The 27,103-nt window shown below is 39.4% G+C and overlaps 1 protein-coding gene across 3 annotated transcripts in view; it reads right to left on the minus strand.

The window, feature by feature from the left end:
- Cntnap2 (contactin associated protein 2) overlaps positions 1-27,103 on the minus strand; it is a 2,025,293-nt gene that overhangs the window by 190,864 nt on the left and 1,807,326 nt on the right. For all 3 annotated transcript variants that reach the window (XM_010638580.2, XM_033764477.1, XM_019209676.2), the window contains one exon: positions 8,615-8,851. In XM_010638580.2, coding sequence (XP_010636882.1) covers positions 8,615-8,851 — 237 coding nt within the window. The remainder of the gene's footprint in view (positions 1-8,614; positions 8,852-27,103) is intronic.

Below are 27,103 nucleotides of genomic sequence, written 5' to 3' on the forward strand. Positions count from 1 at the left end.
TGGCCATCTTTACTGGCAACTCATACCTTCCCACATAGCAGGCTTGCAGTAAACATCTCCATATTCCACTAAACTTGTGCCAAATGTATATTAAGAGCCGAAATGATTAATAATCAAGCTACTTGATTTTACTCAATATAAAATATAGCTATATTAACTTTTACTCTCAATAGTTCAAATTAATTGAGAATCTTTGTCTTATAGAACTTAAATACTCTAGAAGCCACCTTATATGAGCTAGAGAATATTGCTAAGCCAAGAACATTTCATTATGTTCTGTGTCCAATCCTCATGAAGATATCACATTAAAATTGCTAATTGAAGGATGGCTCAGAGAGCACAAATGGAAATCTAATAATTTCTGTTTCCTTACAATTTGGTTTTAACTGGTGAAAGTGTATAATATACAGTTCTCTAAATCAACCACTATAACAATTGATAAAGGTAAAACTATGTGAATGAAATCAAAACCAGGTTGATCTATAACATAGGGCTATCATAAATAGTGAAGAAGCCATTTAAAAATCTTTTGGTTTGATCATTTAAGAAAGTAAATTTCTCTAGCCAAGGGATGCCTAGGATGTGCCTGATCGCTGCTGTTGGAATTGATGATCACACAAACCAATAGTGGGGCAGAGAAATTGCATGTCAGAGGCAGGTCGTCATGGCTCATGGGCATGACAAAGTACTCAAGGGCAACTTGGATGTGGTGAATGGCCCTACTTGCTGGGAGCCCAAAACATGAGCAATATAAAAGCAAAACCCTGAGGGCAATTTATTAGATTGGTTCCTTTTAGGTTCATGAAAAGAAAGAAATGTACAGAGTGCCAGTTGAAATCACAGAGCTAATATATAAGAGAAGATAAGAGAGTTGTTTCTGTAAAGTTCAGTATTTAGAGTTCTGATCATTGCCAAAGAATGGGAATAAACATCCAACACACAGAAAAAACACATGGGAGGAAAAATCAGCTATATTCAAAACTTGGTGGGGATTAAAAAACAACACAAACTTGAAAAAATGTTATCCATCCTACAATCAAAGCAAAATCCAAAAGCTTTGTCCTTTATTATGCTTACAAACTTTTACAAAGGACTTGCTTGTACCCACTGCAGTTTTAAATCCTTTCGCCTGGTAACTTTAATTAACTAGGTTTTCTTGAATCAGGAACCCTAAAGAGAATCCCAGGCAAAGAAGGATGTTATTTTATCACCATAAAATTCTATAATGAAGTCACTTCAACTTGTCAACTATCTTTGCAGCTTTAACTATTTGGAATCAAGTCAAAAACATTTGCTTTTATACATGAAAGACTTTTATCCATAAGTTATTTTTGACTTCTTTTATTCATTCATTTATAAAAAGCTTTTAAGCAGATTATCTTCATGGTTACCATGATACTTTTAGGTTGCATCCAAATGCCTTAAGATTTAAGAAACACATTAATAGTGAAAGGATATTTTCCCTTCTTGAATAATACTCTAAGAGGGAAAGGAAAAATAACTCTATTCTTGCTTTTTGGGCCTTCTTCCAAATCTATCAAATCTCTTGTTCCAATTGGAAATGAAAAAGGAGCCCATGAAACTATCTCTCTCCACTGGTGTGAAACTTTGTTCCAGGCTAGGATTAGTAAGGCCAGCTCAGCAGACTTAAAAAAGAAATGGTCATTTTTGTCATTGGCTTAATGGTTTTATATAAGGATGAGATTTGAAGGCACATAACTCCAATATTTCTCCGTTTCCTCTCCTTTCTTGTTTACAATATTTTATATTAATTTATTTCAATTAAATGGATTTTGTTTTTTTTTTCTCATTGGATTTATTGGTACTTTTTAGGTATACAGTACAGTTACATTCATCATTGGGATCTTGTACCTTTACATGACAGGTCTCAGTTTTCATTTTTCCCCATACCCCTGCCCTCCCTCCACCCTTCCTCTCTTCCCTATTTACAAAAAGTTTCCATTTTTCTCATTTTCTCATATTTTTTCTTTTCCCTTATTTCCTTTCCCCTACCCTTCCCATTTCCCCTACACCTTTAGCCTTTTTCTTCCTATTTCACATTGTCAATTATACCATTTGGATTTTATTTACACTTTTAGTTTTTCACACCAAAGAAACTATTCAGTATTTACACATGTGACATTTATTTCACTTAAGAGTATGACCTCAATATGCATCCATTTTCCTATAAATGACTCTAATTTCTCATAATTAAATGGTTTTTGATTCACTTTAAAAAGGTGCACAACGAATTTACTGTGATCTCTTTTCCATACTTGGAGCTCTGATAAGGCAGAATTTGTAAAGTCTTAAAATAGCTTTTGGCAAAGTCACCTCCTTCCATCTGACATGAACCATTCCTCTAGGAGACTAGGTGGAAAGTTTCCTTACATGTTCAAACTGGACTTGAGGCTAAGTCTTCCATCAAAGAGGAAGGGATGTAGGGATTGCTGTAGTGACCTAATTTAGCTCTTGACCCTACAAGCACTTTGCACCAGGAATTGTACTAATGCAAATGACTGCTTGCCTATGGTCTCCAGTTAAATCTTCCAGAATCTTTGTGCACTCCTTAACCTATCAGGGATTAGGCTTTGGGGACTTAAGTTTACCTGCAGTGTACTATTTCTGGTGGCCAAAATTCAATAGAGACAACATTTTTTGATACTGCCCTTGTTTCTGAAGTATCTAAGTGGCAACTCAGTCCTCAGGGGTCATAGAAATCATGCCAGTTAGGACTCTGGAGGGTAAAGCTTATAGAGAAAGATTAAAGAAGAGCACAATTGAAGGTAAAAACAACACACAAACAGAAACAGAAAAAAAAAAGAAGTATTGAGGACAAAAAATGACATTTGCACCAGACTGATGTGTGCCAGGTCCTCTGTTCGGAAATTTGTTCTTAGAATTCCATATGATCCCCATAGTGATCTAAGTGTAGGGGTTGTGTATTCCTAAAGATGAGGCTCAGAGATGGTGAATGATTTCTTCCAGTTTACACAACAGGTAAAGGAGGAAGCTGGATTCATACTTACATATAATTCCATCATCCATTTTCTAGGTAGGAACTTGAATTGGCCACATTAATTATGCAGATCCTTAAACCTGAGTCAATGTTCTAAAACTCAGAGTGACAACAGGAAGCTTGGCTGAACCGTAGTGTGGGTGGTATGCATACGTATGGCTACCTATGATGGTATCTCTGCAACATTGGAACCCTCTGCCCATCACTTTTAGTCCCTGAGCCATTTTGTGACCTTTATCCATTAAATTTTGGCCTTTATCTGAGCACAAAATAAATGAATGCTTGAGAAAAATACAGAACTCCCCAGAGTTAGAAAATGGATTCAGAGTGTTTAAAGATAAGCCTTTCCAACAGCAATCCTGGTTTGGCAAATGAACATGGACATTTTTATGGGGAAAAAGTGCAGACAAGTGAATTAAGAGATATTTTTGGGCTTCTTGATGATAAGTTCTTGCTAAATTTGGCTCAGTGAAGTGATTATAACAGAGAACTGCTTTCAGCTGCCTGAGTGACATGGAATTCACATGCGTTGCTATCAGACTCTCTAGACTTTCCTGATTTCCTATCTACAAACCACTGAAATTGTGGTCACCTACTTACACATTCAAGGATTCTAGGCACACCAGGTGTTGGTTATGGTTTGAATGTGTCCCTCAGAGTCCCTGTGTTGCAGATCTGAGGAGTGAGACCTTAGAGGTGATTAGATCTGGAGGGCTTTGCCCTCCCTAACAGATGAATGCTGTTACAGTGGGAATGACTAGTTATCTCCGAGAGGGTTCCTCGCGACAGGATGAGCTTGGCTCCTGCCTTCAGATTCTCTTGCTCTTCTGCCTCCCACCATGGGATGAAGCAGCATGGGGCCCCTTACCATTTGTGGGACCATTGACCCTAGACTTCCCAACCTCCAGAACTGAGAACAGATAAACTTTTTTCTTTATAAATTACTCAGTCTGCAGAAGTCTATTATAGCATCACAAAATAGACTGAGATAGCATTCAACGCAGTTTGTTAAATCAGTGGGTTGATGAACAAAGACATCTTATGTGTAAATGTGGCAAGAAAGAATCCCTGTTTGGATCTCATATCCTGTTTTTATTATGATAAATAGCATCCAACAATCAGATTTTTAAACTCAATTGCAATAACCAAAAAGCTTTAAGATTAGATGGTATGGTTTCAATTGATATAAAACTAAAGGAAAGGAAGCCTTGCCACTTACTGGCACACGAATCTTAGGGCAAGTCCCTCCACCCACTTATATCTGTGTTAACTGCTCTGCAAAATGGAGATAACAATAATAGCAACAGTCTTGCCTGGCTATGTGGTGAGGAATAAATGATGTTAACACAATTAAGAGCTCAGCATACCACCAGCAAGCATATTCTAGGTTCTCAGGAAATGTGAGCTGTTACCATTGTTAAGAGCAGAAATTAAGAAGATTGCTGATTAGCATTTGCCTTATTTTCCCAGGGTTCCTAACAAAGCACCACAAAGTGGGTGGCATAAAACAACAGAGATGTAGCCTCACATAGTCATGGGAGTTAGAAGTGTGAAATTGAGGTGTTGTCAGGGACATGCATCTTCCAAGAGTTTAGAAGAGGATCTTTGCTTCTTGGAGCCCCACAAAGCCCAGACAAACCATGACTTTTCTCAACATCACTCAATATCTGTCTCCTTTTATTCATGGTCTCCTTTTCTGTGTCTATATGTCTCGCTGTGTCCTCTTTTCTTCTGATAAGGGAATTTTGATTGGATTTGGAGTCGATTTTTATTCAGTATGACCTCACCTTAATTTAATTATATATTTGGGGAGAAACTGTTCAATCCATTATAACATACAATCACAAAAATCAAACATAGAAATGGCTTTAGCCATTTTAGGTCAGTTATTTTTCCTCTCTCATTTTAACAACACAGAAAAGACACACAGATGGTGTGCCACTAATTTCTGGTTGCTATTAAAAATGACTGAGAGTTATAAAATTCTTGAGTATTTGGCGTTTGAGTATTTGGGATTTCTTAATTAGAGAAAACTGCCTTTAGCCAAGTAACAATGCCTTAGGCCCCCTGCAGAGGTCCCCAAGAACGCTGTCGGTGACAAATTTGCAGCTAAACCTTCTTTCTAGGCAGGGGTAGTCCCTGCTTCTGGAAGTATCCAGAGACTGGCTGGCAAAGGATTCCACTGCAGAATGGACCTGCCTCAGCTGTGTTAAACGGCTGCTAGCTGGTGCACATACTGACAGGACAGGGACTGTGTGGCTTCTTAGAGGCAGATGAAGTGATGCGGTACCTGATCTAGTTATAGGGTCTCCAGGATGCCCTTGTGCTGTCTCCAAAACACAAAAAGTTTCCCATCAGCATTTCTGTTTAAGATGCAAATGGCCCTTGGAGAGTGAACACCTTAATTGGTGATCAAATCTTTATGGATCTATTTGAAAAGGACTCTGGGAGTAGTTTCTGATAAGATATTAACAGGAGGGCTTTTTTTTCTTTTCTCTTGTGGAGGACAGACTATATGGGCATTATGTACAAAGCAAGACAATTATCCCGAGGGGCCGGCTTCCATCCAGCACTGTCTTGTCACTGAAGTCAGTGAAGGACAATGAAGCAGCAGCACAAACTAATATTGTTAGGAAATTGTACATGTTACTTTAAACTCCTCCATTTTATACCTGACTTCCGGGTTCTTCCTAACTTAAGTTTCGTTTTCCCAACTTAAATTTCGTCCCCCCCCCCAGTTGAATTGTTCCCAGAAATGACGCCAACATCTGATAAGGGATTCCTGCAGGACTAAGACCTTATAAGGCAATGTGGCCTGCAATAGGTTAAAAAACAGCTAATTCCCCTAAAATTGCAAAACTCCCAACCAAGACCCTATAAATGAGCCAACACTCCTTCCCTTGGTACCCACCTCCTTTTCTTCGAATCCCGACCTTTGTGCCTCGCCTGACTCCCTTCAATAAAGATCTCCTGCCAGACCTCTCGGTGAGTGAGTGACCTGATTGGGAGGGGGCGCCCGAAAGGGGCACGCGCGACCCCTTTCAAATATGATTTACAAATTCAACCATATACTCAAGCAGAAGAACAAGAGATGAAGCGGGTGTGGAATGTAGAGAGGTAGACGCACAGAGGAATGGACGGAGAGAGAATGTGTGTGATGGAGTGGAGGAAGGCAGAGAAGGACACGAAGGTGAAGGGATGACGAAAGAGGAAGGGGAGAAAGAAAAAGGGTGGGAAGGAGGAGGAACAGAGAAGTTAAATAATGTGGGTATTTGACCACCATTCACCGGATGGGTTGATACCACACAGGGAGAGACCTGGCTGATCTTTCTCCTTAGGTCGCATGGGGTCCCAAGCCAGTCCTACTGTGAACCTCTCCTGGGGCCAAGCGAGATACAAGTGTTTCAGAGTTTTCATTTTCATACAGCCTGACCTCAGTCAGGGCCATCTAGAGTGATCATTTTGGGTGCTTATGGAAAAATGAGCTCTGTTTAGATGTACTGAGATAGAGTTTCAAGAGTAAGTTCATTATATATAACTTTCACCTGACATTACTTCATGCCACGCAGTATGACAGCCTGGATCTGTGCTATCAAAGAAGCCAGAGCGGGTGTTATGAAGCACATTCTTTAGCTGATGGGTTTGGACTCTCATCCTAGAGGCTGAGAGTCACAGGAGCTGCTGTCAGGCATGAAGCCATTCAGGGTGGGGAGGCCCCAAGCTAAGGAAGCCCCAGGCAGAATAACCCTGACTCCATCATTGGTGCCTGAGAAGCTCGCTCATTGCAGGTGAGACTCCCGGGGCTGTTGTGTGGCTTATTCTATTCCACACTGCTGTCATTTCCCCAAGGTCAGGAGATACTTATCTCAACCTGGAAGGATGCTCACAAATACTTCCCACATGTATTTTGCAGCTTTTAATTTTAATTTTTTTGGTTAAAGTTACTAATGAAATCCATTGTAAATTCATCCTACTACTGAACAGACATTTAGAGAATATTTAGATGTTTTACGGTGTAAACCCCTTGAAATAATATCTAAGGAAACACATAGGCTCTGTTTATCTCTGAGTGGCCGAAAGGCACATGTCCCTGTTTTTGTGCTCATGAGTATTGGCTATTAATCCCCAGAGGTGTTGTGTGAGCTACTGTGCTTAACCTAACTCTCCAAAAATAAGGGGATCGTGATTTCTTTTAAATTATTACTTATGTAGTAGAATGTCGCAGACATTAGTGCTTTCTTGATTGCATTCAGACATTACTTTGGCAAGGGAATGACTGCATTAAATTAGCATCAAGCACAATGAATGGTAATTGCAAGACTGTCATTTTCACAAGTGCAAAATTAATGTGTTCTGCAAGCCTATTCCATTGTATGCCACAGGAAAATCATAGAACCATGCTGTTCTGACCAAAAAATTGCACTGTAATAGCACTGTTAACGTGTGATGGCATTATTCAGCAATGGTGTTCCTTTCTACCTTTGTTGTTGTCTCATGTTCATTCTTCAGCCCTGTCTGATCTAATTTGTATGCTCATATTCTAGCCCAGCCAGACAGTAGCCTGGATGTACAGTGAATGCTGTGGAACAATTCTTTCTTCTGTGTGTGTGGCATCTTCTGTGAATAACGCCAGGGTAAACAATTCTCCATGTATTCATGAGAGTATGAATAGCCTACTTATGTAAAGCTTCTTATTAAGTGATACACCAACCATTTACTGAAAACTTTACCCAAATGCTATAGATTCATTTAGAGAGAGAAGAGTGATTTACATGCATTTTTATTGCAGCTTAGGAAAAAAACCAGCTGGTTCTCTCTTCACCACTTGTTTACATATGGGAAATTAGGCCACAGACCAGTTGAGTGAATTTGTTCCTGTCATGTGGGATGGCCAGGGTATATCCCAAATGCAAATATGTGTGTGCACTGGACTCTGATATTCTGCTCATTGGATTTGTGGGATTTACTGGGGATTCAAGGGCTCGTTCAAGACTGAAAAACCCAGCAATAACAGATGCTCTAAATTGACTGGCTGGATGCACAGTTTCAGGACGCCTAAGGTTTCAGATGCCTAAAAATCTTTCTTAAAGGCATCTTAAGAGTAGTGACAATAATGATTATGACAATGGCTGATCAGAGGAGCTTTCTTGCAAGTTCAACTTGGATACAGCAACTGGTAGGAGGTGGGAGAACATGGAGACCTCTGGGCTTCACAGGCTGATTCACTCAGCGAATGATCAATCAATCAATCAACTGGAGATCCTACGGTGGGAGAGTCAGGCCTGATCCCCCTTTCACAGGCCATTTCCTTTGTCACTAGCAGTTAGGACTGATGAGGTTCCTTGCTTTGTACTATTTCAATAAGTGCTGGAGTCTGGGGGAAATTCTGCAACACACTCAAAAGCTGCTCTCATCTTAGTAAACAACAGAGAACAGTGAATGATTTGGGAAACCTCCTACCTAAGGTGGGAGAGGAATTCTCATCACCTTATTCTCAGAATAGAATGTACTTATTCATGGCTGAAAAATCTTTAAGTAGATGATTTGGGTTCAAAGAATGTCTAAAAATCAATCTGGAATTAGTTTTTGCCTTACCTTTGTTGCAAAATGTCCCATCATATGCTGTGTTAGAACAGTCACAGGAATAGCCATGGTATTTTTCTATGCATTTGCCTCCATTTTCACAGTTGGTTCCATAGCTGGTGCAGTGGCCAGAGCATCCAGATTTGAAGCCAGATGTGACCTTTGCTCTTTCCTCCAGGTCAAGGGTCACCCCATTCATCCTCAAGGAGCGGATACAGCCTAGGAAGCCCTGTTGGCCTCCAGCGCCACCTAAGAACAATAGAAGGCATAGAGGTCAGATAGAATAACCTTTGGTCACTTCTATTTTCTATCTTCATGTTTTAAACAATAGTTGTAAGAGATTAGACTGCTCAGTGCACTAGTATTATCACTTTCAAGCTGGTCCTGTCTAAACAGAATTGAAGCCTTTTCCTCTAGGCTCTAAAGCCTAATTAAAAGACGCTGTCTTCTGAGAAGCAATAAACTTGCTATAGAAATAAAATGTTTGGAGAGACACAAAAATGGTATAATCTGGTTTCCTACAGAAAAGAAGTTTATAGAAATCTTTAGCTTCTTTGTCCTTTAATCTCATAACATTCAGTTCTATAGCATCATCTATTGAAGAGAATATAAAAAGGCAGAAAAACACAAATATATTAACATAGTTATCAAGTCAATTAGTCAGCAGGCATAAATCCATTTGAAATGTGATTGTGTGTTTTGGTTCTTGTGTCACACAAAATGCTCTGCTTTAAAGTTCATATTAAGGGTATCCAGGACTTCTTGTTTGGGATGGCTGGAAGTAAAAATTGATCATCTTGCACAGAAGTTGGCTATATTATATTTATTGCTTTGTCAGGTTGGATTTCATTGCTTTTGTTGAAATGTCATTGTAAGACAAAGAGCACAAACAGCATGTTCATTGTGATTTTTGTAACAAGTTATAATGTTAGACTGAGGTCCATGAACATTAAAATATTAAAATTATCCTATCTTAAGTCATGGAAGTGTTCAGAATGTCACAAATGGATTTAACTGTGTCTATGATATCCTTGCTATAGGTTTTAAAAAGCAGCTGGCATAAAAAGAGGAACTCATATTTCTCTATGTGTCTGTATTTTGGATGAACAACTTTTCTGGAAACAAACTCAAAATGAAGACTAAGAAAAATTATTGGCAGAAAAATCAGATGAGGATTAAGAAAAAAGATACTGTTAATAAAAATAAAATCCATTACTCTTTTATCGACAGCTGTGTACTAGGTACAATACTGGGCGCCTTATATATGCTATTTTCCTGATTCTCACAGCAGCCTGTCAATTTAGGTATTAGTATCATTGTCTCCATTGCACAGAGAAGGAAACTGTAGAGAAGCTAAGATGTTTACCTAGGGACTTTTAGTTCTCAATAGGCAAACTTCTATCAGATCTTATTCCTGAACCTATAGTCTTGACAAATGATGACCTAATACAGAGAAGAATTCTGGACCAGGATCCAATAGATCTGCATGCTTTAGAGGTATGTGCCTGTAAATATGGGGCAATCAATTGGAATAGAATTTCAGTAAGATTTTTTAGGCTGGGGATTGGTTTTGATCGCTTAATCAAAAGTGTACTAATAGTCTCAATAGACAGGACAGGATTAATGAAGGCTTAAGTGGCAGGGATGGCTTAGCGTGTAATTATACCTGCAAACCCTCATCAATGAAATGGCAAATGAACCATTCCACTGCTTTTTAAACTCAAATTTTGTAGTTCTCTCATTGGGTGGAACGCTGACGTGAATAATCATTTGCCAGGGAGCATTTTATTTTTATAAAATATTTGAATAGAGGATTAACTGAAAGGAGTCCAACCCACTTTGGGAGCAAAACTATGAGCTAGAAGACGGTAAAAGAAACCATTGAAAACAACTGCTTTGAAGGGTTTCCCATTCCACCATCTGCTTGTCAGCCTGGCTTCACACCTCTGTGGTGAAAAGAATTGGGGCCTTTGCCTGATTTGGAACAATTTCAACCAATTAGTCACTCTGTGTGTTAGAATTTCATTTTGGCTTCTATCATTTTAGGCAGTATGGATTTTGTTCTTGCAATAAGGGTTTTCCAGGGGGCTTTTTATTACATAAACGCATAGCTACTTGAATTTTCATCATTAGTTACTTATGACAATTCTATCCTATCAAAATGTGCTGAAAGTTCTAAATCATTGATTTTAGATATTTCCTTTTCCCTTTGCCTGATTATCAATGTAATAGTTTTTCAATGTGGAAACTGTAAGCATACTGATAAGCAGAATAAAAAGAGAATTGTCATGTTATGCAGTAACATTATAGTAATGATAAAACTACTTTCACTTTTAGGGAATAGCGTTTTCTACTTTTATCTATGAATATACATTTGCATAAAAAAGTAAAACAAAGGAAGAAATAGGTGATAATATACACATTGTTCTAAAAATTGCTTTTTGCACTTAATGAATAATGAAACATTTACCAAATGATACATGTACAACCAGAACATTGTGTTTAATGTCTGTATAACACCTCCTTTTGTGAAGGTGCTATCATTTGTCTTGCTATTCCATTACCAATGGTCTTTTCTTCCTAATTTCCATTTTATATGATGTTATACTAACATGGTCCTTATAAAAATCTTGATACACTTGTCCAGTTTTTCTTTAAAATTGACCTCTTAGAATTAATTACATTTTTAAGTGTAATTGCTGAGTACAAACACACACACACACACACACATATATATATGTATATATAATTTTACAAATAGACTATGAATGACCACCCCTCCACATCTATTCTATTAGTGAGCAACATCCTCTTGAATTTATGTTGATTCAAATAAATGAAGGAAAAAGAGTTCACTATTTAAATTTGCTTTGCTTCAAGTGTTGAGAGTTGAATCACTTTTATATTTTTAATATTCATATATTTAAAATTTTTTTGCAATCTTTGATTTTTAGGGGAATAGGAGCAGGAACATTTCTTACTGATTGATAACTGTATTTTGAACATTATTCTTTGTTATGAATTTTACATGCCATCTTTCCATTTCACATCTTTGAAGTTGCAGATGTTGTTTCTTTTTGACAATGAAAGTCTTGGATGGTTATATGATCACTAGATCTCCATTTCTTCCTGTTCTAAATTGCTCCAGCCCTTGATTTAAATGTTTCCATTTGTGCTTGTGTCTCCAGTGAAGTGGAAAGTATTTTTTCTGATCTAGTTGATATGAAAAAAATTGTACTGAAGCTGGCTATTATATATCATGTAAAACATGTTAATGCCAGTAAAAATTATTTGAGTCTAACTCATTGCTTCGTGGAACTCTTTCTTGGTGACAGATGCCATAAGTTTAAATTATAGGTCTTCAAGCAAAAATGCCATTTAACCTTTGTTAATTAGAAAGTCCACACATTGTCATTGGAGAGAGCTCTCTACCATGTGAGGGCTTCATGCACATAAGTCAGACCTGTGATAATTATCCAGTGTGAGATGCAAGTTTAATTTGTATATTATTTTTCATGTGAAATGCTATGCAAGTGTTACAATTAAAGATTCATTATGAGAATGCTCTGTCTACCTAAAATGAAACTGTCAAATGCATATAAGAGCAGGGCAAAATAATCAGATGTAGCATTAAACAAAAAAGATGGAAGTAATGATCTAGAAGGATTTAAAAAAATACAAGGTCCTCAAATGCAGAGAGGGCTCCATGAAGAAGAGGTGAAGGGGCCCTGTCTGCAGGTGAGGGAGGCAGGTGAGGAGGGGAAAAGGAGTGGGATGTGAGCAGCATCAGGGAGCTCAGAAGAGCAAAGCTGCCGATCAGCTCAGGAGCTTCATAAGGGACTGGGAAAGGCATTTCTAAAATGATAGCCAAGGACTTGTTCTTTGCCAGCAGGTTAATACCAGTGTGATTACCAATAGCCACACTAAGATTTAAGGCATGGTTTGACATTTACCGCGTGGCAAGGATGAAGGAAGCATTGGCTGTGGTTGCAAAGATCTACATTTGGACTTTGGCTTTGTGGCTCACTGCCTGTGTGGCTCCCCCACATCCCCTTGGTTCTCAGTATCCTTGTGTGTAACATCAGTAGAACATCATGCAGCATACAGGCCCACACTGACAACAGGCAATATAATCCATCTTTTTGAACAAAAGCTCAGTTAATGGTAGGTGTTATGATTGTTACTATTACTGGGAAAAAGAAAAACTTTGCAAAAGCCCAAAACTGAAATGTTAAAGGATGAATGTACACAAATCACATAAATCTGATGCCAGAGATATTAGGAGTACTATGGGATGCACTGGGTCCCCACTTTATTCATCAGTTGAAATTCTAACCTCCAATGTGACTGTATCTGGATTTTTACAAGGTCTTTAAAGAGGTATCAAGGTTAAGCATAATTATAAGGGTGAGTCTCTAATCCAATGTAATTATAATTGTCCTCATAAGAAGAGGAAGAGACACCAGGGAAAAGACTATGTGAAAACACAGCAAGAAGAAAGTGGTCTGAAAGCCAGAGAAATCAGCTTATTGACACCTTAATCTTGGACTTCTAAGCTTCTAGAACTGTTGGAAAATAAATATCTCTTGCTCAAACTACCTGGTTTATAGTATTTTGTCATGGTGGCCCTAGCAGAAAAAAGTAGCTGATATGAACTAGCCTGAGAGAATGACCTTGGAATCCATCTTTGAGCTGCGCTGTTTCTTGAAAGCACAGAGCTAGGATGGATGTTGTCCCTATCTTGCCTGCTATGTGGTACTGCACTGGACTGGGGGGGCTGGGGGCTGCCATAGAGACCTTGAATCTTTGACTGGAAGATGTAGAAGGCTGGTGGGAAATAAGAGTTGTGACTTCTCTGTGTCTAGGTGACGAACTCCGACCATGGCTCTTTTGCAGCTATCTGTGTCCCAGGTGGGTAAGGAGAAAAAGTAGTATGTGTTTGGATAGGCCAGGCCACCCTGAGTTGCAGATATGGAACCTGCTCTTTCCCCCATTCCATATGTTACTATTGTGTATTAGGTGTGGTCAACTTGAACCCATAAAAACCCCATTATGTCAGTGCAGGTCTATAAATAAAAATCTTGTTATCTGGTGAAGCTGAGAACCCCAAAATGGCTCAAACCATTTTTGAGTGGAGAGAGTTAAAGGAAATTGGACACCATTCTTCAGCCGAACTACGTGACTGACAAATGTTGATCAGTGAGACTGCTGTCAGAGTGAATGTTGAGGGCGTGTGTGGAAAAGCTTTGCCACACTCAGAGAACTGGGTTGTGCAGGATCACTTTTTCACATAATGTTCAAGAGTGTTCATTCATAACTTCAATCAACAGAATGGATTTTCTGTAGTTCATTATCACTGCATGGATTTTTTTTTAATGTCCTCAGCATAAAGGACATGCAGAATATGTGACTCCAAAGCACAGCTAGAATATGTCCAAACAAAAGCTGAAGGCGTACTAGGATTCCAGAAGCAGAAAGCAATCATGTAGCCAAATGTGATTTGTTCTGTGATGGGGAGGGAGTCAAGAGGTTCTGGAGGCAGGACAGCCATGTTAAAATATTAGATTAAAAAACTGCTATTAATGGAATACTAGCTGTATCAGGTAGGCACTGCCTCAAAACGTGACATATTTCAACTCTCACAGATAAGTATTACTACAAACTGCAATCAAGAGAGTTAATTTGTTCAGTGTCACAAATATACTAGTAGTAATTGGCTAGGTTAACGGGCTTTCAAACCTGCATTTACTATGCTAAAGCTACCATTTGGATTTGGGGACTCCTGTCATACGAGGCTGTTTCTCCTCCCACATCTAATGTGTTTCTAGCTATTGCTGTGCTTAGGTAGGGAAAATGCTGAAGAGTGCTTAATGTCTAAGACCTGTCAGTCACCACTTTCCAGAATTTTGTCTCTGAAGCCACCAGGAAGGTTGAAGTTGGAAAGGGAAATGCAAATCTCACAATTTAGATCAATGAATGCAGATACCGGAATCAATCTAAAAACTCAATGGTACCATTTTGAAGCCAAGTAGGTACAGGCCTTGGCCCCTGGATGGTGGGTTGTTGATTCTCTCCTTACTTTTAGTCTGGAAGCACTGCTTTCAAAGGACATTGCCCTCTGAAGCAGCTCCTACAGTTCCAAGTCTCTCACAGAGGCTGGGACCTGAGAGAGGATTAGTGCCAAACACCCACTTCTGGCTCATACCCAATGTTTAAATTACTAACAAGTACTTTAGTACATTTTGGTGTGTACCCAATTTAAAATACATCAGCTTCATGCTCTCCAAATATTTCTCTTACAATTATCATTTTATTATTATGTATGTTATGTGTCCTGCTGAATTCTGTTCATATTTGAAGCAAAAGAAGCATCTTTCTGCTGATCTTAATATTTCCCACATTACTCCCTTTTTCTCTGTTTCGCTGTCTTTAAGGCCTGTCTTTTAAATGAATGATTTAAAATAACCATATCTAGTTTCTTTCAACCCTAGGTCAAGTCTCTTCAGTGTTGATATTCATCTAGCACATTGTTCTTGGCACCCTCAGAATCCATCCTTTACATGAGCCTGTATGGATAATATGCCAAGGTCAAGGCTGGGCTGGTAGATCTGGAAGGAATCAGCACAGCTCTGATAACCAAATCATCATGCATGTGTGGGTTTTCTATGGCCAAGAAGGTAGAGGAAAAAAACAGAAGCTTTTTGTCTTAGTCAATTTCTTCATCTCTGCGACAAAATATCTGACACCCTAAACTTAAAAGATAAGTTTATTTTGGCTCACATTTTAGTTCATTGTTGGCTGGCTGCAAGGTAGGAAGGCATGGTGGAAGGGTCTGGTGGAGAAAAGCTGCTCACCCCTTGGTGGCTGGGAAGTTGAGAAGGAAGAGTGGGGCCAGGGAGGAAGATACATCCTTCCAGGTCAGGCCCCCAGTGACCCGTCTCTTCCCACCAGACCCAATTCCCAACACCAAGACAGCTGTAGCACCCTGTAATCCATTCACCTTCCACAAACCTATGCCTCTGAATACATGAGGCTTTGGGGGACATCCAGATATAAACCATAACATTTGGGGAATGAGAAGAAGGGAATCAGTAGAGAGGCTGAGAGAACAAGAATGGAGGGGTGTTTTGAGGTCAGGATTTTAAGGAGAACAAAAGTTAGCAATGTTAAATTATACTGGCAGGTCAAGGAAAATAAGACAATAGAAAGAGGCTGTTCGATTTATTTATTTTTGAGAGACACAAGTGCAGCAATGAGATGCTGATTATTGAGTAGATAGATTTAACTGCTACGGACACATCCCTGGTCTAAGAATCAGTCACAGCAAAAGCTAGCTTGTCTAAGGAGCAGTCAGGGACTTTCAAGGTGTGCGTGCATGCATGTGTGTGTGTGTGTGTGTGTGTGTGCGTGCGCGTTGGGGTAGCAGGCTGGGATCTAAACAGGATAGAGTACAGACAGATGGCAACACTAGAAGATCCATGTCCTGAAACAGGAGTTTTCTTCACATCCTCAGTTTTCTGGGACATAAACAATTCAGGACCTAAGTGTTTGCTTCTCCTGTGGGGTGGATGCTAGTGGAGGAGACATTTGGTAATCTCAACGGAATGGACCTGACACCACAAAGAAATACGACAGTGCTCTGAAGACAGCAAGAACTGTGGAAGAAGCACAATGCAGCATAATTTGCACCAGCCAAGGCAGAACCAAGGAGAGAGCAGAAAATGGGTAAATTAACATAATAGACATTTTAATTATGGGTCTGGATTGAAGTAGCAGCAAAATTGCTATAATGATACTTTCATGATACTGGGAACAGGGGGTGATGACAAACTATGTTTTTTTTTTCTTTTCTTCATTGAGTTTATTGCTACATTTTAGGTATACAGTACAGTTACATTCATTATTGGGATCTTAACTTTACATGACAGGTCTTGGTTCTCATTTTTTCCCCTTGTCCCTGCCCTCCCTTCACCACCTCCTCCCTCATTGACAAACTATATGAATAAGAATTGGTTGGAGATGGTGAAATGACAAAAATTATTTGTTGAAATAAAGATTTCCTTGGAGTTACTGAGTAGCAGGAGGGAGGGAGGGAGAGAGACAGAGAGAGAGAGAGAGAGCTGAAAATATCTTAGTGCATTGAGATATTGGGTCAAAACTCTCCCTGAAGCAATAGGAAAAGATAAAGACATTAAAAGAATGGAGGAAAAGTCAAGAACTGTGGAGAATAGCAGTGTTAACATCTGTATAACAATAGCCTCATCAAAAGAGAAAACATAGCCGAGGAACTATTTGAAGGAAAAATGATCCAGAATTTTCTAGAATAAACAGTGTTAAACTTTAGGTTGAAAGGGCTTATAAAGTCCTATAAAGGACAGATGTGGGGGGGCAGGGAGTATTCCTATAATTCCAGTACTATAAGAGGCAGGAGCATCAAATATTTGAGCTTAACCTGGGTAATTTAGCCAGTTAGTGAAACATTGTCTCAAAGTAAAAGATTAAAAAGAAAGAATGAAAGAAAGAAAGAAAGGAAGGATTGGGGATGTAGCTCTGTAAGAAGGGCTTAGGTTCAACTCCTAGAATCAAAAACAAAAACAAACAAAACCCCGCAACACCTATATCGAGAGCTGGAGACCAACAATGATCAGGATTAGCAAGAGAACTCAGAAGTTCTGCTAATGTAGGTGGAAAAAACTTACATCTTTATTCCTACAAACTTCTAAAAGAAATTTAGCATTCACCAAAATATTATAATAGTGGTAGTAATGCCTGTGATACTCTTACTGATACAAGTTAAAATATTTTATGTCATATTACAGCTATAGATTTTTAAATATATCATAGATGTTGATTAAACATTTATGACGATTAATTTGAAATTATGGCACTTTTCAGGCTTGACATTATGTCTTTTAATTTAAAGCACTACTATATTATTATACTTAAATATATTATTATTATAATATATTATTATACTTAATAAATTATATTTAATAAATTAGATTTAAATATATTATTATACTTAAACTATATTATTAACTTAAGGCACTAGTATATTATTACCATACCATAAATTTTGAATATTGTTAATGTTTTAAATATTTGAAAACTTAATTTCAGTTATATCTGGGTTTTTGTGTAATTTTGCATATTTTATTTTACTCACATAAAACACTATTCTGGCAAGGGAAAAACAGGCTTCTTCAGATTGCTAAAGAAACCTGTGGCCCCAGAAGGGTTATACACTCCTGCATTCTTGTGAAGTTAAAGCACATGAAAGGAAAAGAATAAAAAGTCCTAAAAGTGGTTAGAGAATAAAAACAGAAATAGGAATGCCAAACTTTGATGTTAAACTTCTCAGTGGCAACCCTGGCTATAAAGGAAAATTAACTAATATCTTCAGGTTGTTGAATTAATGTGAGAACCAATGGAGACATCTGTAGACAGCAAGGTCTCAGAAGGAGTCACCTAGGAACTCTTTCGTTTTCTTTTCCTTACATCCTTCTCTCCTGCTTCCCTTCTCTCCCTCTTCCCTCCTTCTGTCTGTCTGTCTGTCTCTTTCTGTCTCTCTTTCTTCCAGGGCTGAGGATCGAACCAAGTAAAAGGGGAACTGAATCTCAGAAGGGATAAGAAAATATGGAAAATTAGAATCAGTAAAAAGAAAAATAAATACTGATGTTCTCTAGTAAGTGATAACACATAAGTATATTTCTAATATCCTACAGTGAAAACAATAGATAGCATCAACATAGCAGGTAGTATGTGAGGAAAGTGGCCAGCATGTGCTTTGGCTTCTGATTTATTCAGAAGGATAACACAGATACAGTTTGGTGGATGATGACACAGACAAAAGCATCAGCATGAGTCTTAATGTGGTAGGGGTAGTGGCCAGAGAAATGGAAGGAGAATGTCCAAGTTTCCAATCAGTGGGATAATAGTTATCAGTGTAAAGCAGATAGGGTTGGGGAGTGGACAAAGAACAGTAAATCAAGAACACAAGTAAAGTGAAAAATGCAGAAATTATACCCTAATATGCCTGTAGTTACAATCAGTAAATAAAGACAAGATTTAGCAGTATGATGTTTAAGAGATACACTTAGACAGAAGAGAATGTATAACATGCAACATATAACAAACACCTGTACAATACTAACACCTGTACAAAAAATACAAGGTAAGCATTAATAGCAACAAGAAGGCTAGTGTAGCAGTTTCTGGAGCAGAAACAAAATTGTGAGGTGAAAAGCGTCATAATGAATAAAGACAGAAATTGTATATAGATATAAGTAACAATAAATCAACAAGATTGCAAACGTGTAAGTAGCAAAATACTTCAAATTATATAAAGCTATCATCAGTATTAGTGAGAGAAATTCAATGAATGAAGTTTGAAATTTGCACTCAGAAACTGCTAGGTCAAAACCAATACTTAGTGAAATTGGGTATATACATAACCTGGATGGACACATGCACCCCCCCCCAATGAAATTCTCATGCAGGTAACAGGGAACACACTTAGATGTATTCACGAAAAGATTATCTGTGGTTACTGAGCTGGGGGCAACCTAAATATTCACCCTCTGTCACCCAGGGCTGGGGTAAAGAGACACATAGAATATGCATAGAGCAGTAGTCTCAGAAATATACAAAGAGATCTCACAAATACAAGGCTGAGTGAAAAGAGTAAGAAACAGAATGGGGTTCGTGGTACAATAGTATGTCCACAAAGTCTGTCACTCTGCAGACAGCACTATGAATTTTCAAGAACATTCAGAGATGTTGAACAAATATATAGAGGGTGGAATTAGAAGGTCATGCATGAAACATATAAATGCACTCAAATGGATGTCAGTAATGGTGTGAGAATAAAATTGGGAATGGTTAAAAAAAGGGAAAAATAATAAAGTAAAATTAAAACAAGTGAGGCATGCTTTCAGAATGTGACAAGAGAACCCTGAAATGATGAGAGACCCATGATCCTGCACGTCAGGGGACCCATGGAAGGGGACAGGATAGAAGGAAGCAGTTGATGCAAACAGCCCTAGTTGCCTGAAGGCAGCATGAATAAAAGCAGGCATCTTTTCTCTCACCATCTGAGTATGCCCTGGAAGGAAACTATGGGGCTGAATACTTATCCCTCCAACAGTTGCGTCACTTACACGGAATTTACTATTCTTTTTTTTTTTTCAGCTTTAATTGAGTTTATTGGTACATTTTAGGGATACAGTACAGTTACATTCATTGTTGGGATCTTGTACCTCTACATGACAAGTCTTGATTCTCATTTTTTCCCCTTACCTCTGCCCTCTTTTTTTTTTTACAACCTTTTCCTGTATGACAGTTGCCATGTATCGTCCTGAAGTTTGGCTGAGTAACTTTGAAGAATAAAGAACATCCACATAATAAATTATTTGATAAGCTTGTTGAAAATGTTTTCCTATGTTGATTGCAAAATTGGTGCCTTTCTGTTAATATGCCTCCTCTGGGTCAGACCATCCCAACTGCTATGAAAAGTCAGAGTGGGAGACCAGAGTCCCTGAAGCATTGCTCTGGTGGCCCTGAGCTGCTTTGTGCAGAAGGTGAACATAGGACTGCCTCCTAACTTTAGGTTCAAAATATTCCTCTACCAATTTCTTCAAGTATGACCGCTGCTGAGAAATTAGTAGCTCAGCTTCTGCGGTGATAAGTAGGTGGTTAACAGACTGCCTTCTACACCACTGATTTGATTATGTTGGTAGCATATGAATAAAGTAAAACTCATGCCTATCATCATTTGCTTCAAGTGTTAGAACTCTAACTGTAATACACATAGGTGGCATTGCAAAAGTTAACAGTTTTGAGCACAAAAGGGTCAAGGACAAGAAATATGAACAGCAAGTATTGGTGGAGAATGGCTGGTTTGTCTGTAGCAGGGATGCTGTTGGGGTATCCTTTTGAGAAGAGAGCAACTGACTTGTGTTGACCTGCAGAACTTGGAGGAAGGTGGCCAGGCCAAGAAAGGGAGGGATACGTGTGCTGGCCAACAGCTGGAAAGGAATGTGCATTCTGGAAAATAACTTCTATAATTTATTTGCACTTTAGCTTTGCATAGAGTTCGCTTATTTTAGGGTTTTTTAAACCAGATTTTTATCCAGCAAATAATTTTATTTTTTATCTTTTGCTTATAGCAATAGTTTCTCCTTATGACTTCACTCACTATCTCTATTTGGACAAGATCGGGCATGTTCAGGGTGGTGTGGCTGTAGACCACTATCTCTATTTGGGAGTAAAGCAGAGACCAGTCAGTTATCCAGGCTGAGGGCAGAAATTTTATATTGGGATTCCAGCCAATATCTCAGCTACTGCCAAACAGACAAGACCTCAATTTGATATCAGGGAGATTGAAAACTATATTCAGGGTCCAGACTGATCTGAAATGCTGTCTTTCATAATATTCTGACTTTCCTTGTGACTTATTTTAGGTCTCTGTCATGCTTGATTTCAGTCTACGATATTTAGTGGAGAAGATATGTCCAAAGATGGCAAAAATCATCAAATTTTAAAAGAATTTTGGAAAAAGAGTATATGCAACAAATATCTTCTTGTTTTGAAAATGGGATGATCTAGTTTTGAATATAAATATTAACTCATAGAAGTAGCAAAAGTGTACAATTCATTTATTCTTTCATTTAATTGTTTGCTCAGCAAATATTCATGGAGAATCCAGTGCCATAGAGACTTTCAAATCTGGAGTCTCATTGAAGAGAAGGGAAGGGAAGGGGAGGTGAGGTGAGGGGAGGGAAGCTTTGCACACAACTGTCTTGCTAACTCTGAACCCCTGCTGGGCATGATTCTATCCAGTCTGGGGTGTGTAGCTCCCCACCCACCCCCTACGCTACATTTTCCTACTGCAGACTCAGGAGCTGTGCTTCCCTGCAGAGGGGTGTGTGTGTGTGTGTGTGTGTGTGTGTGTGTGTGTGTCTTGGCTGCTATGGATTCTTTTGTGTATTGTGGGAAGCTTTCTGGGCAGCATGTATGTCTCCACACTTTCCTCCATGGCCACAGTTGTCCTCCCAAAGGAGGGACCCTGATATAGATAGCAAGGTCATCTTAACAGTTCTTTCAGCTTTGCCAAACTTTAGACTGTCCCCTTCCTAACCTTAGGCCTCTGACCTCTGTTTTAATGTTTACTTTAGAAAACTTGTAGTGATGTTAATTTTTTGAGTCTTTGAGATGTAAATACTTTAAAAAGCCTTTTGGGCGAGAGTTTTACAACCCAGGTTCTGGGACCAGAAAGCCATTCTTTGAAATGTAAACATCAGGAAAAATAGCATTTGTCTCCCAGTCTCCAGGGGAAGGTGGGAACCTAACTTCCTGTGGGCCTTGCTTTAAAAAAGAAATTCCTCTTCTCTTGAAAATCCAGAATGTTTTACTTTCTCTTTGAGTGAACCCTCCTATCCCAGCTCTTAAAACCTTTCCTGCACACACCTGCAATTTCACTTATTCAGGAGGTTGAGGCTGGCAGATCGATCTCCAATTTGAGCCTAGCCTGGGCAACTTAGCGAGATCCTGTCTCAGAATAAAATAATCACAAGTGCTGGGGATGTAGCTCCATGTCAAGGGCTCAATCCCCAGTAGAAAAACAAAACAAATCCTCCCCTCTTTGAACTTTAACATGAAAAACCAACAACAGTGAAAATAACACTCCTACAGTTGGCTGGAGTGGAGTTGAGCTGGGGCTGAGTTCTGGTCTCTGTTCCCTGTTGCAGTCACCTCTTGTAAACTCTTCCGGCCTGTTGCACATTGTACAGTGCAATTTTTGCGTTGACCAGATGAACAGGCAAGTGTCGCATCTGCATCTCTGCAATCAGACTGTCTGGGATCCAGTCCTTTTCTGTCTCTTACTGGGGCCCAACCTTGGGTGAATCAACTAATCTGTAGCTTCAGTCTCTTTCCTGTGCAAATAAACCAGGAACTTTCAATGCTGTCTACTTCTGTGAACGCTGCTTCACAGGGTTCTTGTGTGGATTAAATGAGGTCAAGCAGGTGACCTCGATATGCCACTTCGGAGGGTCTTAGCCAGTGCTCCTGTTGTTCTTGAGGCAGGCTTGTAGAAAATGGGGGTGTGGGGGGTGATCACACATTTTTCTGTTACAATCCCTGCAATTTGGAATATACACACACACACACACACACACACACACACACACACACACACAAAAACTTCTTAGCTATGAGAAATGGCCATTTTATTCACCCACAGATTCAGGAGTGTTTCATGTCTAGAATTCCAATTTTCCCCCTTGCATATCCATATTGGCTTTCTCTGCTCAGTCACTTGGCATTGCAGATGGCACAGAAGTTATCCAATGGTGATTTTGGGATGCCAAGGGTTTGAGGAGCTGCTGACCAAACAAGCTGGATTATTGAGCTGAAGGAAGTTGAGCTCTTCTTGAGGCAGCCAGCCACACTCAGCTTACAGACGGGTCCTAGCACTCTAGTCTTTATTTGCTTCTATGTCCAGTTAAGAAACCTTGCTTATTTCACAAACTCAGGTAGCCACCAGGCAAGAAAGGTCTCCCAGACAGACTGTTAGAGGAGGAGGAACTTCCCCGATTCCCTGGTCTCTGAGTGAGCGTGAAGACAGCAGTTCTCCCCCTGAGTCTCCAGTTGAGTCCTCACCTGTGACAGAAGAACTTGAAACACTGAGAATGACCTTTTAGCTGCTTGGAGCTCTGCACGGTGCAGAAAAGTTGTCCCCTTTAGCTGCCAAAGGAATTTCAGAAGCAGTCAGAGCCAAGTGAGTTGAGCTGGACCTTTGTCATTTGCTACAATGACCCAGTCTTGCTTCTCAGGAGCCACTTAGAAGCTGGACATATTCATGAAGTGGTCTCCAGATCTCTGACCTCCTTAGAGGACTGCCAAACAGAGTTCCATGCTCTGGCCTGTGTCCACTGAGCTAAAAGCTGAGCCCTGGTCAGCCCCCACCCTGCCCAGCTTGTTCTATTCCCTTCTATGGGTCATATTTGCTGACTCCTATGCTGGCAGATGGGCTCCTGGCTGGGGCCCAACAGATACCATCTTCCTCACAGGCTACCCCAGTGTCTAAGACTCCATACTCCCTGGTTATATCTGTACCAGAGGGCTTGCTGCTGAGGTAACAAACATGAGTGTGCTTGCTCCTCTCTGCCCCCTGAGAAATTCTGCCCATGCCACCATACAGAACTCAGTTCTGACACATGGTTGGCACAGATCACTGTGTGGCCTCTGCTGGGCCATCCAGGGAGCTTGGCATGTGTTAGTCACTTATTTTGGGTCATTGTTGCAGCATATTTTAGACAAATACCAGTAAGTGCTTTTCCTTTTTGTGTCATTTTTGATTTTAAAATTTGTTACTTTTCTACTAGCCAAGCATCATGGCTGGAATCTTATAACTTCCCAATGACCTTGGAAGTTAGCCTGGGTGTTAGCCCTTTTTGAATGACAGCATCTAATTGTATTTTAGATGTAGAGCAAGAACCATGTCTTTTGTGTGTCTTTAGTCACTTTGAAAATGGAGATGGGAGCTTGGCCTTGCTAACACAGGTCATCTTCATGAAATGGAAGTGGCCCTGCCTTGGTCCAGTCTGTGGGTAGAGTTGAGAATTATTTTCAGGCTGTCTGAGCTTGAAGTTGTAACAAAACCCTTCCTTGTCCAGAACCCCAAATGAAACTCATGGCTACCTCTACTACCTGCCTCAGCTGCTGACAATGAGACTGGCCTGATGTTTTCTTTTCTTTCTTTTTTCCAGTACTGGGGATCATACTCTGGTCCTTGTGCTTGCGAGACAGGTGGTGGCACCACTGAGGTAAATCCCTGGTCCCTGGTCTGATGTTTTCACATGATCTCTTCCTTGCTTTCCTGGCCAACTGTGAGAAAACCTGGCGTCCTTCCTTGCTGCTCTGTCACTACTGTGGGAGGTAAGCAAAATCCTTGATGAGTAAAGACTCCAGGCCAAGTCTTCTGTTGAGTGATTTTTATGGAACTGCTCATTTAACCCTGAGACGTAGGAGCTGTATTCTTACTAAATGCCAAAATATTAAGGACTTTATCAGTGTTCTCCAAGTTGGAAAGTGGCAGAGGTGGGATTCAAAATGCATTTTTTGGTAATCACAAAGCCCTGTGGAAATGTTGACCATTTGGTGGGCCAGGTCTTGGTCAACCATTTCTAAGCACATAATCATAAATGTCTAATGGAAGAAATTTGGGGAAAAACTAATGTTTACTGGACCTAAAATGAGCAAAGACACTGAAAAAGAGGAAAAGGAAGTGCTTGATAAAAAAATGCTTTTATTAGATTTGAAGTGAGACCAATACTCCAGTTGCCCACATTCTTGATGAATAGTTTGGGATAATTGGTTCCAGGGCTTCATAGCTGTTGACTCTTTTGTTTGTTTTTTCTGGAAATCACACTCCTGTCTGCTTATCCTGGAGTAGACTGCTACTGCAGAGCAGTATTTCTCAGATTGGCTCAGCCAGCTTGTGTCTTGCGCGTACTCATCATGCCCACTGCTAAGATAACAGGAGACCAGAAACTGGAAACCAAGACTGATCCTTCATTATCTGGTGACAAGAACTGGCTGACTCGTCTCATCAGCTCACTGTGTAGAAACTTTCCCTGAGAATGGTTTCATAATTGCTAAATCCAAAGAACAATTTTTCTAGCTTTTATTTTTAACTCATGGCACATGATGTTAGTCGCCGTTACCTTTTCCATAAAACCTTCTGCTCCTGTGACATTGTCCTTTGCTAATTCTCCTTCGCTTATGCCTTCCATTTGTCTTCATTCTTCCTTCTGAGACATTCTTTTTATGCCTACCCCTTAAATTTCATTGTTTTGCAGAAATTTGTCTTCAGCTCTCTGTGCTTTTTCTTTCCTTAAATAAGCTATTCATGGGCGATTTTCTTTAAATGGATCAACATTCTTTCTAATATCAGAAAAAAAATACTCCTCCTAACTCTATGTTTTACAGCCTTACTAGTGCTCCAGAATTCTTCAGGACAATGATAGTGAGCAGAAAGGGATAAAACTAAATTGTACCTCTGCATCCAGAGGCAAAGTCAGAAAAATGATGAATCAAGCCATGTAGAGTCAACTGTTACGATGAAAAACAAGTAGAGTAGACTCAGCAGGAGGGTGGGACTAGCTGAATTTAGGAAACTTGCTGTGGATAATCTTGGCAAGATATATTGAAGATGCAAAATTTTTATACTAGGCTTAGGAGGAATCAATAGACTAAATGTTTAGATACTTTAAAATTATGTGTAAAAAATTATACTGGTGCCTTGGGTCATGAACTTAATTTGCCCCATGATTCTGGGGAAAATAGCTGTGGTTGTATTTGTCATCCAATACTGTGCATGAATTGAAGCAAAATTTTGCTGAATACTTCTGTTCAGGGACTAAATTGTTCATGAACAGAAGTGCTCATGAACTGAGGTATTTACTGTACATGTAATTTTGTTATCTATGACTAGAGCGAAGGATTTGGAGAGTGCTGGGTTCCTAAGGAGGTGGAGATTTTTAATTTTAAAATCTCAACTCTTTCTTGGCCTCTGACTGATGGGGCTTGGTAACAAGTCATTCTCCCTTTTTAAAGTTCACCTTTGTTGTATACTTTGCACATATCCCATGAAAAGAGTGAATACCTAATTTAATCTTTGTTTTTATGATTTTCTAATGCTTTTCAAGCACCCCAACACAACCAGGAAAGGCCCTGTGAGAACTCTGGCTTGTGTTAACAGTAACTAACACTTGGTGGGTGTAATCCTACAAGCAGGGCATAGGTGGCAGGGGTTATGAATCTGAACAGCAACATGTCCCTCAATTTTGCTGGGTAGGAGACCCCCACAGTTGACAGAATTGATCAGTGGGGTGTTCTCTGAAACCAGTCAGGTGTTCTAAGGTGGTACACTTCCACAAAACCCTTCAAATTTACTTCTTTTTATTCAATAGAGGAAAAGTTGCTAATTTCTTAAAATATATTCTATAAAGCAAAATAAAGACTCAACTAGCCATGGAAACATGTATTGCTGTATTGCTCTGAAGTAATTTTAGGTTCATCTGAAACATGTCAGTCAATAGCAAAGGTATTGATGAAGACTAGACCATGTGACTGGATGAGATTCTTTCATAGGTTAACTTTTTGCTGTATTTAAATGTGTCTTTTGTGTGTTGATCTCAGTGTTGATCTCTTCCCATGTAGAGGGACACTATGTTAGGAGAATTCTAAATCGTTCTCTGCCTAGCAGCTTGAAGATGGGCAGAGAATGAATGAATTTTTGTTTATCATTTCAGGTAAATCTGAACATAGCTTGTTTTCTCCCCCACCCCACATTTACCCTTTCAAGAAAATTTGAATTTAGAGAGCTTCCTCCCTCCCTCCATTCCTCCCTTCCTCCCTTCCTTCTCTGCTTTCCTTTCTTTGTCACTCTCAGAAGTGCCCAGAAGGATGAAATAATTTACTTTAGAACCATAAATA

The sequence above is a fragment of the Fukomys damarensis genome, unplaced genomic scaffold (genome assembly GCF_012274545.1).
Source record: "Fukomys damarensis isolate Sample0158 unplaced genomic scaffold, DMR_v1.0_HiC HiC_scaffold_16, whole genome shotgun sequence".
Classification (NCBI taxonomy): Eukaryota; Metazoa; Chordata; class Mammalia; order Rodentia; family Bathyergidae; genus Fukomys; species Fukomys damarensis.